Here is a 21,448-nt window from a genome sequence, read left to right on the forward strand (position 1 = left end):
CCTGTTATGAAACAAGGAGTTTAGCTCTTTGAGCTCTTAGAGATTTAGCAGAGTATGGCAACTTTAAAGTAAATGTGAAGTGGAAAGCAGGACACCTTTTCTTTGGGACACATTTCAAAGGAAAGCACAACATTAGGGAGTTAGTTTAGCCTTGCAAATCACTGATAGGTAAGGGTGGTGGGAGTAAGAGGTGAAATATGATATTTTTCTCACCCTGTAGTGCAGTGACATCATCAAAACTCAAGATGATTTAGAGGTGCACAGTCTTTCTCTCAGCACTGCTCATTATGAGATACTATGATCAAATATTAAGTGGAAAACCAAACAAACTGTACTTTAAATGGTATTACATGATTACATATGGCTACATACAACCAGTATCAGGAAGCAATAAGCTAAACTCAATTCTGATAGATTTTTTTTGTCTGTATATTTAAGCGTAATTGCTTGTTGTAACAAGTCGCAGAGGTCTCGTTAATACATGCATGTTTTCCCAATTGTAATGCATTAGTTTGGCATGAAGAACTCCCAGTATATCCAAGGTAACATAGTAATGAGATGAAACAGAATGTCCAGAAGAACCATCTTAAGGTACGTCACAGAATTTTATCGGACTTATATCCAAGCATCTGAGGTCACTACTTCAAATCAAGCTTTGGTTGCCATATTAACAGGGAATTTATTGATTTATAAATTAATAAATGTACATACACAGGCCTCTACCGGTGTGTCTGATGTATGAACTCATTTTGAGGACTAATGAGTTTCAAACATTGCAGGTTATAAAGGAGTTGAAGGACATTTGATTCTTCAGGATATTGGATGCCTCGGGTCTTTGATATCTTCAAAGATTTTAGCAGCTGAAAATGCCACAGACTACACTGAAGATGCAGCAGTGTTCTTTTAGATGAGGACGGTAAGGTGAAAGGAAAGCAGGCATGACCTGCCCATCACAAGAGCCCTGAAAAAATGTAGTGGTACTGCTAGTGCATCACAGCTTAGCACACTGTTTTGCTAAGAAGAGCTGAAGTACTCTGGAAGGTGACACTTGACATTTCATATCTCTCCTTCCTGCACCAGCCTACTCCTTCTCACTTTAGCTTGGCTTGGGTCACCACTGGCAAAGGCAGAAACACAAACAATACTAAAATGATCATAAAATTCATTTGCTTTGAGCTTGAAGGCTTAATTTGGAACTTCATTTCAAGATCAGAATGAAAGGTTCATAACTCAGCAGTAAGAGGATACTGTGAGAACTAGTGCAAACTAGCATATAAAAAAGTACATATGACTGCCTTTTCTCTGCAGCGCTGTGAAAATGAACAATATATCACCATAAATCATAGTTCTATAACGAAATATAATTAAACCCAGTTGTGTTTCTTAATGAAAGATAATTCCAATGAACTGTCATAAGACATGCAGTCCAGTAAAAAAAGAAAAAATTTATTTAGTCTAAAACAGGCTGTTGTGGGAGTTTATGAAGGGTAAAACCAAAGGGGCGGAGTCAGAAAGGCCAGGCTGAGACCAGATTGAGCAGGGCACTCTCGGTTTCCATGGTTATGCCAGGGCTCCCATCGGGTCCCAGGCGGGGAGAACGACAGGCTCCTGCTGCATGACCTCCATCACTTCAGCAGAGAGGACCTTCTTATCCACCACGACCTCATACACATATTCAGAGAACCACTCATCCGTCATGATCAGATAGCCTGCAGGGAGAAGCACAGAGACAGAGATTAGCTAAAGACACAAGGCAGAGAAAGAGGGAAAGAGGGTGAGAGAAGGAGGAAAATGGAAGACAAGAAACCCTATGTTCAGGCTTTAATTCTGGATGTCACTATTAATTAATAATGAAATAAACTACCTTTAATCTAGATTATTAATTAAAGAGTTTTAGCAAAGAGTAAACAATGAAAACTACATAAGAACACTATGGATAGGACTGTAAAACCTTTAAAAAGACTCAATCAAGCAACATTGCCACAACAAATGAATAAGTGGATGTCTGTATCAGGCTCTGTTATTCTAAGAGAGAATAATTTCAAATATACATTAAGATCATGCAATCTGCCAACTAATCATTGCTGATTCACTGAGAACATGAATTTTAATCAACAATTTCTTAACATCGTTATCAAGTTTAATTGAGTAATCGTGGCAGCTAAAATTTTATTTATCCTTGAAATCTGCAGACACTCTTTTCACTACGTGCGTCATAAAAAGTTAATTTGATAGACAAGCAAAAGTGAACTGTGCATGAAAAAGATAAGTCATCAAAGTGTGTGAAAGCATAGGCGAGGTTTTGAATTCTTGGAAATTAATTTCTCCTGACACGCAAGCTGATTACTTGCAACTACTTTTGGTGTTGCCAAATCGGACATGCCGTTAACAGCGCCAAGTGATCCCATTTCTCTCCATCAGCACCTTGTGTTCCCTATTGTTCTCCTGGGAGGGACAAATCCAGAACCCCTCCCTCCATCTTCTACAATTCTACTTAACCACTATTACACTCATATGCAAATGACCCCACAAACGATGGGGTCAAAAGTCATACTAGCATTCTCTTCACATCTCATCCTTTAAATATTCTGTGTTTTGGGGTGAACATGCTCTCTTACAGTCACTTGAAGGGTTCCCGAAAACGTCAATCCTACTGCTTATTTGGCATCAGATTATCATTACAAAAGTGCTGAAGACTGACTAACTGCAGGAAGTGGAACATGACAGGAAGCTTTTAGACATTGTTTTCAGCACTCCCAAGGCCAGTGGTCAGGCCTGTCCCACTAGGCCCCACCAGCCTGGCAGAAAGAAACCACTTAAGTTAGGCTTGCACTACACAACTTTTGAAATCCTAACATAGAAAGCACTTTAAAAACCCTAAAACGGAGAGCATCTCACACTTGACGTCAACCTTTTACAGAATTACTTTTCTCTGTGAGAGCGTGCACACTAGGTCTGGGTGATAGGGCAATGTAATGAGATGCCGTCAATGATGGACAATAAAATTATAGCGATGTCCAAAAAAGGCGATAATCACAGTTTTGGGAAAAAGGAAAAAAAAAGGATTAGAGAGGACTAATTTACTTTTAAACATCTTGTAAGAATGTTTGAAAACTGGGGTTCACATTTAATAGTTTTTTTTTTTTTTGCAGAGACAGATTGCCATGTCTGATTGCCGTGTATGACGGGTAGGATCAGAAAAAGGTAAGAATAATATTTAAAAAATACAGTAAATTCTCACACTCATGTGTGTCGTCACAAATCTACAACAGAAGAAGCTCGTGAATGCACGTGTTCGCACTAAAGCCTATTACAATAACAGGTGAAGTAGTTTTCAAAAGAAGTTGAGTTACTTAATGTTATATTATTTCCTATGTTGTTTTCTTTTAAACAATTAATATTAAAAAATAAAAACAACCTACATAAAACAGAACAGGAAGTATGTTAAAGCTGTATTAGTTTAGGTGAGTGGACATGATATAATCATGATTTTTTTTTTTAGCTAAATATTATACTAATTATTTTTAGATATTGGCCAGGCCTAGAGCACTCTAGACTATGAGACAAAAAGAGGGTGTTACAAATATAAAAGTTTTGGCTATGAACAATGAACAAAAATAGTCCCTAATCTCACTGTTACCAAATAATACCAACAAAGCTGAAAGTGACCTGAACCTACTTATGATTTTAAGCACAAACATGAAACTGTATGAATCGAGCTTCTGTAGTGAACACCCAGCTTTAGTGGCACATGCACACAAACAAGAGTAATGATTCCCTCCATACGTTTTTTTTTTCCTCTCTAAATTCAAGCTAAAAGACTGGATGCACAAACATCTGTGGACTTCTATTCTGCAACGCTGCATCATTTTGTCTTTTACACAACTGCAGAAGGGCAGATGAAAGCACAATTACTGTCCTGAAAAACAGGAACCTGGGAGAAACTGCTGTGGTTCATTACGCTAAACTGTCAAGAGTTTCTTTTGTGTCTTGACTACACCATCCAGCAGAACACTACTAAAAAGCAATACTACGGCTAAGTTTAAGACTCATGTACATGCATCAATTCACATAATGACAGGAAAAATTTACAAGTCTCTGCCATCACCACCGGGCTCTTTACAGCATTTTAAATATTCTGTCAAAATCAGTTACAGAAATATTTCCCCTCTTTGTTTCTGACATAACACTTAAAACCACAAAAAAGGCAGCGTTGAAGCTAAAATAATCAATCTTAGCAGCCCCGAGCTTTTTTCTCCTTCCGCCTACATATCTCATTACAGCCTAATCTCTGGAGGGAAACAACTCTTAGGACAAATTTCAGAGTTGCTGACCTCTACAACCTTAAGTTCACATTTTTCTCTCTCCCAAGGCCAACAATCCCTTCCCTCTCCAACTGTCAAACAAATATTGCTCCAAAGCCACCAAAAGATGTGATTTATTCAAATGAAAACGTACAGCCATGATTTAGAAACAAGTCATTACTGCTCTCTATGAGCTGAACTGGGGAATTTGCCTGAACCTGGCAGGAGTTTATGGAATATTCTGCAAAGTTTAAGCAAACTCTGAATTTTTAAACACAGATGATGAATTAGTTCACAGGTAAATGACTTGCAAAGCATTACTGAGCTAAAATAGCTTTATAATCTTCACAGGATGCAGGGCTTATTAAATGGAGATGAAACAAGCATGAGCACATGTACATTCACCCACATGGTAAAGGATATTTAATTAACCCTTTAGGCCAACTGACCTGTACTAAACTATAAATATAATATATAGATGCGGTCAAGGAGAATGGCAGATAATTTGGAGAAAAGTAAAGGACTTTTTATTCTTTGTATTATAACGTTTATAATACATAGCCAATAATAATCATATTTTTTAGACACACACACACACACACACACACACACACACACACACACACATATATATATTTATATTTGTATTTGAGATATTAAGCTGATGTTAACGGCCATCTATACTCCTTTGGAGCTTTTTGATGTTCCTGATGTAGATAAGGTAATCCTTTATTAGTCCCACAAGGAGGAAAATCTCAGTGTTACAGCAGTAAACAGTGAGCAAGGCACTCAAGAAAAAGAAAACAGTAACAAGAAGAGAATTAAAAAACTAAGGATATTTTGAACCTAAAAGAATCTAATGTACCTAATGGAAGTTGAACAGCCCCCAATGGCAGATTTGAAACAGAAAAAGAGAACCACATACGACTGCTTATCTAGGGAAAGTTGGTCCACAGACCAGATCCAAAGATAAATCACATATGAGGCAACTTTCCTCAGCCAAGAATCAATTATGAGCTCGTAAGAGGGAGGGAGAGAGAGAGAGACACACATGAGATTTAATCCTATTGCAAATTAGATTAGACCCCATCTGGAAACCCAAATATCTTTGGACAATATGGTGTAGAGGGAACTGTGCAAGGCAGACAGACAGTGCCTGTTCTCAGAGCTGAGAAACCTCACCTTTATTCCCACGGTCATCACCCCACGAGTTCTCCACCCTCCACTTCTCATAGCATCCCTCCTTCTCAGCCTAAAAAAGAGCAAAAGAGAGTGAAAGAGGAAAAAAAGGACAGTTTCAAAGAAAACTGATTAATTAGGATGCTTAAATCAAGGTCATTTTAGAATACGCATTGAAATTTATTGAGCATTACCTCTAAAATATTATTTAAGGATTCCACAAAAGGTCATAAAGATGCTGTACAAAATGAAGCGATCTCTAATGAAGTGATCTCTGAGGATGCTTAAACTGTAGGCTGATGGGATTTATTTCCATTAAAGTGTTACGATTATGCAAGGCATTAAGAAAGACATATCATAATATTCTTCATAATGAAAGTCATAAAGACATCAAAATTGCCCTGTATCTTATTGCTTCAGTAATAATAATAATAATAATAATAATAATAATAATAATAATAATAATAATAGGGTCATGACACTACATTAATAGCTTATTAATATGAACGGCATATTGAGGACCATATATTTAACTTATGAGTACTTTCTTAGCCCATGCTGGTCTTCACATGTGGGCTCATTGTGCACTGATTGAGGCTAGTCAGAAGGCCCTCCTGGTTTACAACTAGTAAACCAGAACCTGAGGACTTTACAGTGGAGCTCCTAACTGAAAAAATCTTATCCTTTGTGATTGTGCTTCTGATGAACAACACTTAGCCAGCTGTTAGTGGAAGAGGGGAGAGAATGGAAATTCTGGACACAGCTGTGGTCATTTATGGGGGGAAATTGACAGCAATTTCAAGAAGTACTGGAGATTAAAAGAGTAAACACAGAAGATACAAAGGACATGGAGAGAGAGGGAGAGGAAGAGAGAAACAGCAGAGAACAAGTGAGAAAAGGAGTGAAGAAAAAAAAAAAGCCTCGAAGGGCTCTTAATGAAAATATACAAGGTTGTATCCTACTGGGTCACATCATTTCCTTTCACTATTCACAATCCCTGATGTCTGCAGTACATGTGATGTTATTTTGTGTCCAGTCTTGATGTTTACTAATAACGGAATAAGATGTAAAAAAAAAAAGAAAAAAAAAAGATACGGCAGCCAAAAACGGTAATTGCAAACAAGACTACCACTGAGGGGAAGTTAACATACCCTGAAAAATAACATCCAATCACTAGTCACTTGGCTGTATATGTATATTCCCTGCAAACCTGTTTGTTTGCTCAGTACCTTGTCGGTTACAGCAGTGAGGATCATGGCATGTGTCATCATTGAGTCTCCGTAGATCAGTCGCTCTGCCTTTGTTAAGTTCTTCACTGAGACCCCAAACACCAGCTCATGGTTAAACCTACACACATATACACAAAGGTCACTAAGTCTGCCATTCTTGCTTCTCATATTCAGATAAAGGGTGTCAGGATTGCTTTTTTAAACTCCTCAATGTTTAAAAATTATATTCTTGATCAGCAATGATTAATAGCAATTTGCATGATGACTACTGTGAGATTTCATCTATGGGTCTTGGTACTGGTTCACATGAGTACATGCTGGACTGCAAATGGGGCAAAAAACAAAGAATCTGAACCAGTCCTATAACACATTAGCTGTGTATTTTTTCCTGTGGGCTAGTACAATATTTGTAGAGTAGAATAGATTTTACAATACTAAAAGCTATCATGCACAATCTTTGATCGTAATGCATATTTAAAATTCTCCTATTAGTCTTTCTTGCAGTAAAAAAACAGAACCTAATGGGAACACCAATGTTTTTGTTACTTTAACTTATAAGTCATTTTAATTTTCTTTTTATGAAATTTAATTGCAATAATTAAAAGGATTTTATTGTTTGACTTCTTTCCCCTCTTATTACACTGACACTCTGACCAAGAATACACCTAACACTCACACGTTCATGTCATTGATGCCCAGCTTGCCATGGAAATGCTTCCCTACATCACAGCCAAACCACACAGCCTGCAAGAGACAGAGAAAGAGGAGAGAATGCAATAAAAAAATAAAAATAAAAGACACACACACACACACACACACACACACACACACACACACACACACACACACCTTCAAGTAGGTCAGTGATTAAACTAACATGATTACAGAGACAGGAAGACACAGACAACGGCTGTCTAAGCACTCCCAAATCCTTTTCCTCTGATCACTTTCCCTCCAAATTTTTACCAAGCAATGCAAATATAATGAATATGTGATTCAATCTAGGGGTGAGCTATAGCAGAGAACAGCTTGTAAATGTACACTGTCTCCTGCTCCTTACCTCTCCGTCCTTTATAGATTCTGCAGCAGCTGTCTTCAGTAGCTCAATGGGTTGATTATTGTACAGCGTGCTGCGGCCGCCCACCATGTTACCCAAGAACTCCACACTGTACAGCTTCCCGAAGGGGTTCTGAGGTCGGGGGTCGTTCACAAGGCACACCTACAAAGCGGTAACAAAAAGCCCATTAGTCACACATTTCAAACAACAGAGAAAATGTTAAATGTAATTGTGTGGTTCACTGCTGTACCTTGTTCTGCAGGTTGTAGAGTGGCTTAACATGCTTTGTGTAGAACTCCTTTGGGGTCAAAGGGCCCATACGGTGGAAGATCTTGTCCTTGTCCCTGTATTCCCAACAGATAGTGTCTGGAGGACTGCCCAGACACACAGTAACCACTCGAAACACCTATCCACAAATACATATGTGACAAAGACACAGAGACACATTACGTATACGTTAGAAAGACTTGCTGAAAAATGACAATCTGAGATACACTTAAGACAGGGTTTTATAACTTGACTCCTGGATATCCACAGCCGTATTTCATGTTTTCTCTGATGTAATAAATTCAACTGCTCACTTAATCCCTTACCCTTTGGCTGCTTTATGTGGTGTTGGCCCTGCCTGATGCCATAAGTCTAACGAGGTTTGCAGTTGTTATATAGCAGTTTCTGGATAAAAAAAAAAAGCCTTAACCCCAGTATCTTCAGAATAAGCCTAGAGTTAAAAAGAGTTCATTATCAACCATCTCAGTAGCCAAAATGGATATTAAAGGAAAGAGAAAAACACTAGACATGACAGCATTTGCTGAAAATGACACAAGGATGTTATTGGGACAGTTCAACAACTACTACTGCTGAAGCTGGGCTGTAGCTGTCTGAGTTTTTTCTATTCTTAACTCTGATCAGTTTTTACTTCTTAAACTCAGCCTTCTTGCGATAGAGTAATCTCTGGCATTTCCTCCCCTCTCCTGCCCAGGCATTGAACTTTTGAGTACTTGAATTCCACATTCTTGCAGCAGAGCCTAGACCCATCCACAGTAGTAGATTTCATTTGTGAAGCCCAGATACATCAAAGTTCTCATAATCTAAAAATAGAGCTCTGAAATGTTTTTGGCCTGCTAAGCCTTGTAAGACTGCAAATACCCTGCATCCACTTTGCTGCAGCCATTTTAACATTTGGGCTTTCTGCACTCTCCGGATACTAACATAGCGTTCTACAAGGACCGCACCCTCCAACTCCATCTCCATCTCTTCAACTCCAGCCTTCTTCTGTAAAGAGAGCCATTAAGCTTTTTGGTTTGTTTTGTCTGTCCAGTCCCCCTTGGTGAAGGGTAAATGCCAGTGGTGCCCAGCCCTTTCGTTCCCTATTGACCCAATGTTGGGCCCAGATGCTCTAGACACACAAACAACCTCATGTGCCCCTCCTTACAGCCTCGCTCTTCCTTGGCAGGTCAGATAAACGTGTAGCTTCGTCCAAACACAACATAAGCACCCGCCTTTCACTTTTTTTCTGCCCGTTGAAAAGTCCCGCTCGCACAGAACAATGGCAGAGGCCCACTGACGTCAGCGGAGAGTCAGTGAGTCAATATTGAAACACCTGCCTGTGGCCAAGCGGTCAGCGTCCTGCAGAAGGACAGAGATTCATCCAGGGAGGGGCAGCTGGCGAGGAACAGGATCACAGCAGAAGTCTGTGCTTTGGGAAAACTCAATGTCTCCTAAAACTAAAAAAATTCTTCAATTGCACTACCCAGGCTGTTGTGTCCTTCCCCCAACGTGCAACGCTACCCCAAATGTAGTCCATCGGGAATATATGTTCAGAACCCAGAATTTTACTTCTCAAGTTTTGAAACGGCTAATGGCTAATATACAAAAACACAATCAGCAGCAGCATTCTGAAGCTTACAGCCAACGTTAGCATAATGCAAACTGACAAAAAAAGGGCAAACTTCATACTTCAACATGGCAGCTTCTACTAAAGCTTTTAGCTATGAAACATATTTTTGTCTGTTTTTATAGATATCACATACTACAGCAGCTATTCTTCCGGCAAAGCTTTACACTAGATGTTGAAATATTGCTGTATAAATCTGATTGCTTTCAGCCATTTTAATTTGACCACTGGCATTTGCATGGCCTAGTGCTTGACTTTTATTGACCTAACTAACAGCGTCTTCAACAAATGTGCGTTTTAGTGTGTAAGTTGGGGTTCTGGCAGTGAGACATGGCATGAGAATTTATTACCATATAACTAGACTGGCAAGTGTGTTTGTAGACTGTCTTTAGAAGCTGTCCTGGTTTATTTAAACGTGTCCGCCCTCTGACACCCTCCAACCAGCCACAACAGTAGAAAACATGCTGGTGATGAGCTGGTGGAAAGAGAACCAAGGCAGATGGTGAGGGACTAGCGTAAGCAGGGTTAGAACACAGAGAGACAAGGTCACACAAGTTTCTGCTTTATAGTCCAGCAGGTCCGAATTACTGCATTATCTGAGATTACAAGCACCTGCTTCACAGGGCAGATTCCAGAAACTGTTTGTAGGACCAAATCAAATTCCAAGAACGGATACATCTTAAGAGCAAAGTGTTAACAATGAGTCAAAGAGCTGGGAAGCTCAGGCCATGCCTATGGCTGTGATTGTGTTAGACATCAAAGCAATGGTTTACAAATTGTCTTCTGATCCCAAATGCAGCTGATCAGCCACGACAAGACAAATATTCAAATGTGCTTCTTTTAACACACCAATTAACATGTGCAAACAGCATGAGCAAATCAGACAACTGCCTCAAACGGCATTAAGCTGTTAAGTAAAATAGTCTCTTATAGGGTTTACACTACTGAAGGACATACTGCTACCTACAAAAAAAAAAAAAAAAAAAAAAGGACAAAAGTATGTCTCATAGCTAAAAATTGCAGCAGCTTCACTCTGAAAGCCTGAAGTCCATACTTTTTTCCCCCATTTGTATTAGTTTTCACAATGTTAACCTGAAGGCTGCAAGCTTCCATTACTTGTTACATACATTAGCCTCGCAAAAACAGCAAACCTAAATAAGCTAACATATTGGCTGATCAACTATATTTGAGGCGAAAAAAGAAAACTGCACAAGTTTAATATCTCAACAAACCAACTTAATTGGGTTTGCAAAGAGATGATGCAGAAGACTCAAGTGCAGTTTTCTTCTTGCCTGTCGACCCCATGCCAGTGTGGCCATGTGTGGGCAGTCAGCCCTGTAATTGGCTGGTTTAGAGGAAGCTGGAAAATGGCATGCTTCCACAGCTCACGCTAGCGTTTATATAGCCGTTTATATGCTCTACAACATAAACATCGGTCCATCTCTTGAGCCGTCTGGCTTTGTTACCTTGACAACAGCGATCACTCTCACGCGCACATTTGTTTGTTTGCCTCTGTTGCCCAAACACATCTTCACTGGGTGGAAGCAAACAGGTCAACAATGTACCATGCAACACCTTGTGTTAATAATTATCTGAACATTCTCCATTCTGCTTGTTACACAGACATTAGGAAAAAATTTAATTAATCTACAGCACAATCAGAAGAAACATTGGAGCAAGGTGGCCATGCAAGGATGAAAAATTGATTGGTGATTGATACTTCTCGTGCTGTAAACATAAAACATATGCATGCCTTATAGATGCAGACAAATGCAGTACAATGAGAAAATGGGACCGTTAGTCTTTTCATGGCTGGCTTGAGCCCATACAATAACACACGTTTGACTACAATGGCCTGTTCCAGAGGGTGGCCAACAAACTGACACTGTTTTCCCTTTCCAAATTCACGTCAGTCAGCTCAAACTCAATTTGAAGAAAACATACATGAAAAATGAAGAATGGAAAATGTCCATAAATGAACTGCAAGACAACATGAAAAACTCAACTTGGTCTTGTTTATTATACTGGAGTGGCCTTCAGATCTGCACATTTAGTTTATACCAAGTGTCATAACACCTTGCATACACCTTGCAAAATAAAGTCTATAAACTGAATCAGCTGGTGTTCTAAGACTTAAAAGGAAAAAAAAAAAACGAAGGGGGGGAAAAAAACACACCTGAAAGAAAACCAACCATTGCCCCTGACTTACAAAATTCTGAGATTCAAACATAGCAAACTAGTCCCTTTTATCTGTACAGTTTCAAGAAAATGGTGTTACTTACACTAGATGGCCAAAGAATCCTATTTATTTATCTATTTATCGTGTTTAGGTGGTTCAGCCACACCCATTGATGAGACATGTATCGAATCAAACACATGGCCATGCAATCTCCATAAACACTGACTTGGTACACATGGTACTGAAACTCATCGAATGCCACCTTTGCCACATGCCGGTGTGGAACATTTCTGGCCTGTTAGGTCTTCCCACGTTTACTGTAAGTGCTATTCTTGTGAAATAAAACTGTCTAGGAGCAACAACAGCTCAGTTACAGAGCAGTAGCATACCTAGCAAGCTCACAGAGAAGCTGGTAGAGCACATAAAGTAGAGGTGGAACATGGTAGAGCCAGGAAACCACTACCTACTGTAAAGCACAATGTCAAAAGTTTGGTGGAGGAGCGATAATGGTTTAGGCCTGTTTTTCATGATTTGGACTTGGCCCTTCAATTTGGGCTTACGCTACACAATTTTTAGCCAGATTTTAACCCCGATTTCCAACTTTGACAATATCAGAAATAATTTTCTAGGTCACGAGCCCAGAAGAGATTGACAGTACAGATGATTTGGTAGTGTGAGAAGGGAAACAAATCTTTAGCTGTCTGATTTAACTTTTTTTCAGAATGTTTCAACTCCTGTAGAATTAAATGGTCTTTTGCCTTAACGTCTTTTCTCCTCACGACAAAATAATAAGAAATTCTGCTAATGACTGATGTTAAGTGTTTGATGCTCTCCATTCCCGAAATCTGTTAGAATTGTAAAAGTCACAAACTGTTTGCCCAGCTCTAGTTCCTGTGAATGATAATGTTAATGCTAAAGCGTACAAAGACATTTTAGACAATATGTTTCCAACTTTAAGACAACAGTTTGCGGAAGGTCCTTTCCTGTTTCAGCATGACTGCGCCCTTGTGCACAAATCAAGGCCCATAAAGAAATGGTCTGACAATTTTTGCAATGAAGGAACTCTAGTGGCCTGCACAGAGCCCTGACCTCTACCCTACTGAACACCTTTGGGATGAACTGTAATGTTTGTGAGCAAGGCTTTAGCCATACAGCATAGCTTAGAATACAATACAGGTCTTCGGGTGTCTGCCCAAAGCCTTAGAACAGTACAGCTTAGAATACAATACAATACAATACAAGTCTTTGAGGATCTGCTCAAAGGAGAGAAACAAAGTCAATTAATTTAGGTCTTTAATCTTTGAAATTCAAAATTTAAAGATTCATTTTAACTACTTTAAAAGGGTATGACTCCATCAGTTTTCTTTCAGTTGCTACATCTACACTGAAACTCTGTTATTTAAGAAGCCCTAAATTGTCTGAAAAGTTTGGGTCTATTGGGTAAAATAAAACACATGACTCAGCACAAAACAGCTCCAAAAACAAATGCTTCAGTAACAGCTATGGCCTAATTATTTGAATATTACACTCCAATAACATTAAAAACTGAAAAAAGCAGAACTTGAATTGGCTAGGAGCTTGTTTCACAAAATAGCTGTACCTAGTTAACACAAGCAAAGACTGGATGCTCAAAGAAATCTAAGACATCATGTCTCATTCCAAATCTAAAGACAATTCTGACACCGTGTATCACTTGTCTGACTATGTTTCCAAGGCTGACCATTGTGATTTGTTTTTTGAATTTGGTATTTAGGGCAGGTTGGTCCCACAGTTGTTTAGAACTGATTACAATGGATCTAAAAGTATAGGTAGCGAGCACATTTTCTGCCATACCCAATTTGTGTGCTTCAATAATGAGGAAAGTGTGCAGTGCTGAAAAGTGTGTTTGCAAGGGACTATGTTTTGTTGGAGGAGGGATCTATATAGCACTTTACATCAAGCTGCTACTGACACCAGCAGCAAGGATTTTGGTTGCAGCAGAGAAGCAGTACCTGAAGTCATGTGATCTTCCATCACTGCTGCCATGGGTGATATTCAAGGTCAAAAAGACAGCATCGTAAAAAAGAGCTCATTTCAATCCTCTAACAAATGTGCTTTGGAACTGATGTGAAAAGATCATTCTTTGCTGATGTGGTTTCATAAAATCATATTCCAATTAAATAATCCAATCAAATTTCAGCTGCCTGAGTGAACATGCCTGCAGGTCAGAAGATATCCAATGGGTTTACCACCCCAGCCCTAAGCTAAACTTTGCTCAGAGAAAAGAATAGAGAAACAGGTACAGATTAAGTGTTGGAAGGTGTGAAAGTCTGGAGTTTAAGTACACATTTTATTCAGGTCTATCACATGCAGTTCCACTCATCTCTCATAAATAAGCTGACAGATGCACATGCTAAAAAGCATGAAGTACTGTTGAACTATTTATGCAAATATGTGAACCATTCCCAGTCCAAACAATGCCAGACATTCCAGTATAATGTGTCAATTCAACAGATTAAGTAAAATGTCATAAGGTAGCAAAAGCTAGGTGAGAAAACTAAAAAAATCAAAGTTATGGCATCTTTTGTCAGTAAACAAGTCATCCAGTCTTATTATCATGACATAACCATGTGCATTCACTCATGTATATCACTGCTGCCCACAAGACCACAACAAACAGAGGCCCCAGCTCTCAGCAGTGAAGTTCCACACTCCCTCCATTGGCACAAACCAATAACACAAACCTAAACCTCACCAGGTAGAAAAAACACTCACCTCATCAACAAACAAACATGTCAATAGCGAACTGTCTAAGTGACCAAGTTGGGAACAATTTGGACACTCTGGACACACGCACGAGTGCCGTCAGACACAGCACAGTTAAAACTGCTCTCTTCTCTAATTAAGAACTCTACTTTGGCCGAGGCTCTGCCAAGTTGCTCAGATCTGGCTCATGCTAGTAAGGCATCTATACTCTTTGTAGATGTTGCAGGTGTAATAATACAGCCGGCGAGATTGCCTTTGCCACTCAGTGTCAAACCTGGTGCGATAATGATCTTGTTTGTGGAACATTCTGTCATCACACCATGAAGGTGCTTGCGATCACCTTCTCTCTACACACAGAACATCACCATAAAAGTAAGATACAAATGCATGAAGCTTAATAACAACATGCAGCTGAAGGGCTTTTTGTTTAATTAGGTTCAGTAAAGCTGTGCGATATTGGCAACACTACTATTACAATTACACTGTAGCATATTGTGACATTATTTTTGACTGAAACGATTTTGCTTTAAAATCAGAACACCCAGAGAAATCTCATCTCATTATTATCTCATCTTGAACTGCAATTAATTAAGGAGCCCTACAGAATGCCCTACAAACTATTTGGTTAAAGAACTATTTGCATGCTGAAGCCTTCCTTAATATCAGTATTGCAATTGCCAATATTGTGATTTCGATTAACAACCAATACATAGTTCATATGTGGTAACTTTACTACTATTTGCTAAGAAGAAATTTGTGGCCAAGTCTAACACCAACTACTTGTACGTGAACTAAGACTAATAAATGGGGTTTATGACATGCATATGATGAAAAGCAGCCTACATTCTATATAGGTTTTCTTCAACTTTCTTATATTTTTATAGCTTTTGCAAACAATTATATTGGTTAGAAACTGATGAACACTACACGGAATGTTAGGGCTAAAAGTGGAAGTTTATGTTGTTGAAGTGAAAAGTTGTGGAAAATTATCTAATTTTTCGACCAAAATTGTGATTTACAAGTGTTTCTGTAAATTATGCTCTGCAACTTTTTTGCCAGGAGGACCACCGCAATTTTCTGGACTTGAACGCTGAATGTGCCAGAATGTTCATAAGCTCTGTGTTAGGTTAAAGTGTTAAAAGGTCCAATTTCCCCACTTATAACTTATGTACAATTGAATTAAAACTGCATCTCTTGCAATTTCACTACACTCCCTCAAAACTGTGATAGTGCTGAATGATTATTTTAATGTTTATCTGAAATGCTACATAATGCAATATGGGCCAGTAAAGCGTAGCTCCACATGTACCGCAAACTGTCACATTATACATTCACACAACGATTATACAGTTAGTATAACAGTCTGTAAAATCTGGTTGTGTTAGGTCAAAATTGGTAATGACAGTGTAGTAAAGATGGTGTTTGGGTCTCTTCTTTTACAGCCTAATGCAGAGGGAGGGAAGCACATCTAAGCTTGAAACACCTTCTTAATTTATGTTTTGGAACAACTGCCTGAAATGTTGTAATAACTGTTCTGGATCCAAGAATCCTTGAAGTGTCATCTCTCAGAACTATCCAGCAGGCTGTGTTTGTGGTCAGGTATACAGTCTTATGGCGCCCTCATTTGGCTGCAAGATGAACTGCCTTTTTAATGTTTAACAGCTCTCCTTTTACCGAGGGGAAACCTACTGACCTCCTCAATCATGGTGTCCATTGCTTCACTAAGCTCAGCCTTGGTAGCCTCACTGGCCACCATGTTCCTCAGCCTTAGACAATACTCTCTCAGCTGAAAAACAAAAAACACAACCAAAAGACATGACAATTAATCAAATGCGGCAATAATTTTAAATTACAAAGTGTAGCGGCACAACAGCAATGTTTCTCGTATGTGATATAACCATATGTGGACCAGGAACAAAATACAATCAGAAATATGGTAATTATGTTCATATTAGCTTTTATTGCCCAGTACCAGTAAGTGAGCAGGCAAAAAAAAAAAAAAAAAAAAATCACCATTTCACAAAGTCTTGTCCCATGGAGTCTGAAGGTGGATTTTGCCCTTCAGAACCTTGCAGTTAATAATTCATTCTTTTATGATACAAAGGTTTACCCTTTGTCAAAAGTTATTCATCTGACCAATATACATCAAGCTAGCAGACAGAAAACAAACAGACTGAATATAAGACAAATCAGTATACTGCTCCTGCTTGAATAGTTTGCAATAACCCAGACTGTGACCAGATTTCTTTTTCTGAAATGCAGCACTGACAGGCCGATACATAAACTACCCGCCATTCATTCATAAGATAAATAAGTGCCTACTTGGCACTGAGCTACTCTGAATTTCTGCACAAAGTACTTCAAATAAGCCTGCCAAATCAATCTGGCGAGGTTATTGCTTCTGTATGCTCTCTACACGCTGATGGCTGGCCGGTAAATCCTTATTTTGTAAATGTCAACATGAAAGTTAAAGAGAACACAAAGGCTGGCAAACTGACAGCAGCTTCAGGAGAAACTCTACAAGCCAACCTTGTGATTGAGGATATCGTTCATTCTACGGGAGGCCTCGGAGCTGTGAGACTCAGGAAAGCACTTCTTTGGGATGACGCCATATTTTTCTAGAAAACACAATTCATGCAACTGAAATGAGTAAAGTTATTTCATATAATCATTTACAATTATTTTTCACAGTTTAATAGATACACAATACAAAACATTTTGTTATGTTTAATTTGATTTTGACTTTAAATAAGCCTGCCAATTCACTCAAATTTCTACTTTCTAAATTTCTACCAAAATGTACCACACTATTATTAACTGGAAAATGACCTAGGAAAGAACTAGGAGTCATATGATGCAGTGGTTTAAGATAGGGAAGTGACTCAAACTGCAAGCAAGCCAAAGTGAACTTCTGTTTATTAAAAAAAAAGTCCTGTAAGCAAAAGATCTGTAATAAATGAACTACTGAATAGGAGTAAGTTCTTTAAGTCAAATATACAAATGTACAGTAAAGAAATTTATGGTGCAGACTGACCAATGAGATTAATCAGCATATCCCATTGGCCACCGTCATTAGTGGGATTTGAGAGCAGAAACTGGACCAATCGGCCATCTACTGGCTCCTTCCTCTGAGCTGTCTCCACACAGGCATGTAAGAAATAATAGCAGCGTTCCACCTGAAAATAAACACACACGCACATTTTATTTTATTATATATATACATATTTTATATACACACATATATATATATATATATATATATATATATATATATATATATATATATATATATATATATATATATATGTGTGTGTGTGTGTGTGTGTGTGTGTGTGTGTATATATATATATATATATATATATATATATATATATATATATAGAGAGAGAGAGAGAGAGAGAGAGAGAGAGAAAATGTAAAGAGAACGAGAGAAAACATTGTCATGCAACTGGGAGACAAACATTCAACATATACAATACATTTCAAACAAAAGAGGGTTTACACAGTCTGATGTATGCAATCATGGCCTTACCTTGTCCCAGAAAAAGAGATAGGACTGACTGAACTCAAACTCTTCAATGTTAAACTTCTTCATAAATGGAAGTCGCATGACATTGAGGCACGAGAAGATCCAACATCTCCCTAATAGATGGAAAAAAAAAGTGAAAGTGAAAAAGATTTTTCACTTATAATGACTGAGGCATAATATTTAGAAAGTCTCTCAATACTACAAGATAATTCAATTCTTGATACTTCAATATAGTGTTGGGCAATATGTCAATGTTTTATCAGTGTAATAAGTTCTTTTTTGTTATTGCAATACAGAATCTGCTTTTCTTGCAATATCTTGGATATCGCACCAATCTAATGAATACACAGCAACTGCATGTTTCAGTAATAAATAAAAAAAACAAGCAGTACAAAAGAGTAGAATTAATCAGGTTACTGTAGTACACTGTGAAACACTGAATAAAAATGATTGAATCCAGAGTTTTAAATGTGGCACTGCTAAAGCATTGTATTCGTTTGTCAGAATTTTGTGATACGTATTGCGTAACGTAAAAATGTCACAATATATACTGCCACATTGCCCACTGCTACTTCGATATTTGCAATTCTTCAATTTAATAGGCCAACACTATGCTGACATTGTATTTTCTATATGTATGTGAATCAAACTAAAAAACATACAAACCATCAAAACATAAAACTTTGAACGAAGTGTAATAAATGACAGGTGATGTTGTATACCCTCACCTTACTGTTAATCCTCTCCTCAGAATAAAAAGAAAAAAAACTACATTTTAATTAATTAATTACTTGTTTCTTTAAATTTATATAGACAAAAGGGATATTTAATTTTGTAATAAGGGATGTTAATTATGTGGTAACAATCTAAATATTCCTCTGTGTTCAGTCCATTCACATAGTAGGTGTCCACATAATGCGTTTTCTTTTTCTGCCATAGTATCGTGTTGGTATTGAGCACTGTGATACAACACATGGTAACAATATGAAAATAATGTAAAGAGTAGAACTTCTTAGAAGTGTTTGCACACATTTTAAACTTCAGCTTGTTCAGTCATTTCACTCTGTGCCAAGTTACCTGAGTTCTTCTGGTTGGTGACTGGTTTACCCTCCGTGGGGATGGTATGCTGGAAGATGTGCACCGTGTCCTGGACTGTCTGCCTGTGCAGGCACACCTCTAGAGGGTCAATGCAGGTGGACACGTTCTGGGCAAGCAGGTATCGAGGCTCGGCTCGCAAACGCTTCACAAAAGAGGATACCTTCTCCTGACTCAGGCCTGGGGCTTGACATAGCAAGACACACACAAAGAGGAAGTGATTCTATGTCATTTCAAGGCAACTTAGCTTTACTTTTGAAATATTTCCCTGAGCAGTAAATAATAAACATTAAGCAGTGAGAGGAAGCTGACTGCACGGGGAACCTATTCACCTCTGCATTCTTGCCAAAGGGAGGTGAAGTGTATTGATTACAGTGCCTGAAAAGAGATGCAGATATCTGACAGGGATGCAGTCTAAAATTAGAACTGCCCTCTGTTACAATAAAACGAGTCAGATATTGTACTGAAAAAGTACTGTAACATTGCTTAATCATGCATGTTGATCCAATGCTTGCGCTGAGACTTGTTGGTGTTCGACAGCAGCAAATCACAACTGATTCCACAGTAATCTGTGCTGCATATATCAACGGCCTTAAACTAGTTACATCACTAGAGAACATACATGCCTTCTCTGATTTTTTTTTTTTGTGAACAATTCTAACAAATTCTATCACAATTTTTTTTTTATCACATATTGCCCTGTTTGTATACAGCTTTATGTATTTATTTTTTTAAATAATTTATTTTTTCTTAATTTCCTTTACACACCTCAATTCCAAAATGCTACTTTACTGTTCTCGTATTTGATTCTTGTCAATTATTTTTCTATCAAATCAAATCAAATCAAGAGCTCTCATATTCTGTAATGTTCTAAATGTTCATTTTTCTTGTTTCTTCTTGATGATGCTTTGGCAGTACTGTAACTGCATGCCAGTAAAGCTTAACTTACTGAACTGAAGTGCTCTAGAATGCAGCACTAACCCCTATTGAGTGACAGGATGAATGAAGTGGGCTCGTGTGCCGCTTTTCTATGGAAAAGGGGACCAAAAGCTGGCCGATACAGTGACTTGCAACTTTACATAATAGCAGGTTTGTGCCCCATGGTGTTGCACTGCCTTCGTATTCAGGATTATATAACTTTCGTTTTTAGGGCCCAATTCAACTTAGAAGCTTATGAACTGACGGTTACCGCAACACAGTACAGGGTGAACTCTTGTCCAGCGCATGTTGACTAAGCGTTGGGAGCTACACATCCTGCTAATGTCACCTGGGAGGAACTGAGAGAACATTCTGCCAAATACTGACGGCAACAGCCCAGCCAGTCAAGCTGAGCTGAAAGCAAGAAGCCGGCAAACCCTGGTCTGCTGTGCAAGTTAACACTAAATTAATCATTTCGGACTCTAACTTTCAGTTTACTCGCTTTCTGGAAAACGAAACCTAGCCCTGTCCTTTTCTTCACGTCTGAGTAATCAGGGGCTAGCTACATAACCTAGCTCACTCCTTGATGGCTAGGGCACCAGCGCTGCTAACGGTGCTTCACTTCTTCTGCTCGGCTTGCCGCTGTAGCTCGACCACTGCTAAGCTAAGCTAGTGCAGACTGACTGTACTGACTGGCCTCCGCCGAAGGAACCAGTCAGACTCGGTTTTATCAGACGTACGAGACCACACGTACCGGGTGTTTCCATGTCTGTGCGCAGGGAGCTCGGCTCTGTGTGTCTGTGAATCAGTCCCGCACTAACGCTTCTTCTTCTTCTTCTTCTCCCTTTTGTCTTCCGTTTATTTCATTCGCAGCCAGTCAGGGCCACGCGCTCGGAATTCCGGAAATCGCGTTGTTGCCATGTCGAGCGAAACTCCCCTCGAAAGGTGCAGCGTGATTATGAAGACACCGCACAGATTTTATTTTAAAATACTGCTATTAAAACAGTAATAGACAACCAGGATTAGCCCAAATGCCTGGAACAAGTAATGATGGCTGAATACTGATCACACTGTCCTAAATGTATTCAGTAATGTGTCCCACTAACGTTACAATACGTAAAAAGGCATATTCAGAATATATTTAGAATACTTAGAGTCTTGATAAGCCAACTGGGAAAACTCTTATTTTACTTTCACACTGTTCCTCGCTGCTCCTGATTAGTTAAGACGTTTTATTTTTTAAAAAATCATTTACAGTTTAAATGAAATTAATTGAATTCTGAAATTTCTAACGGCGTTTTGCTCTCTCTCTCCGACGA

At 38.6% G+C, this 21,448-nt stretch overlaps 1 protein-coding gene across 1 annotated transcript; it reads right to left on the reverse strand.

The window, feature by feature from the left end:
• Window positions 1-648: 648 nt before the first annotated feature.
• On the reverse strand, window positions 649-20,896 carry blmh (bleomycin hydrolase). The gene is made up of 12 exons (XM_017719188.2): window positions 20,884-20,896; window positions 19,194-19,397; window positions 18,120-18,229; window positions 17,622-17,763; window positions 17,117-17,205; window positions 16,281-16,373; window positions 8,020-8,175; window positions 7,773-7,931; window positions 7,389-7,456; window positions 6,713-6,830; window positions 5,487-5,556; window positions 649-1,709 (listed from the first exon to the last, which is right to left on the reverse strand). Exons 1-12 carry the CDS (start codon window positions 20,894-20,896, stop codon window positions 1,561-1,563), a joined length of 1,371 nt encoding a protein of 456 aa, XP_017574677.1. The 3' UTR covers window positions 649-1,560.
• Between the last annotated feature and the right edge of the window lie 552 nt (window positions 20,897-21,448).

This window comes from Pygocentrus nattereri, chromosome 17, assembly GCF_015220715.1.
Source record: "Pygocentrus nattereri isolate fPygNat1 chromosome 17, fPygNat1.pri, whole genome shotgun sequence".
NCBI classification, from domain to species: Eukaryota; Metazoa; Chordata; class Actinopteri; order Characiformes; family Serrasalmidae; genus Pygocentrus; species Pygocentrus nattereri.

What these genes read in the sequence shown, in the direction of transcription:
- blmh (XM_017719188.2), bottom strand. An exon ending in ATCTCTTTTTCTGGGACAAG is followed by an intron (nt 17,764 to 18,119) that starts GTAAGGCCATGA and finishes GTTTATTTTCAG; the next exon opens with GTGGAACGCTGCTATTATTT. An exon ending in TCTACAACCTGCAGAACAAG is followed by an intron (nt 7,932 to 8,019) that starts GTACAGCAGTGA and finishes ACCGCTTTGTAG; the next exon opens with GTGTGCCTTGTGAACGACCC.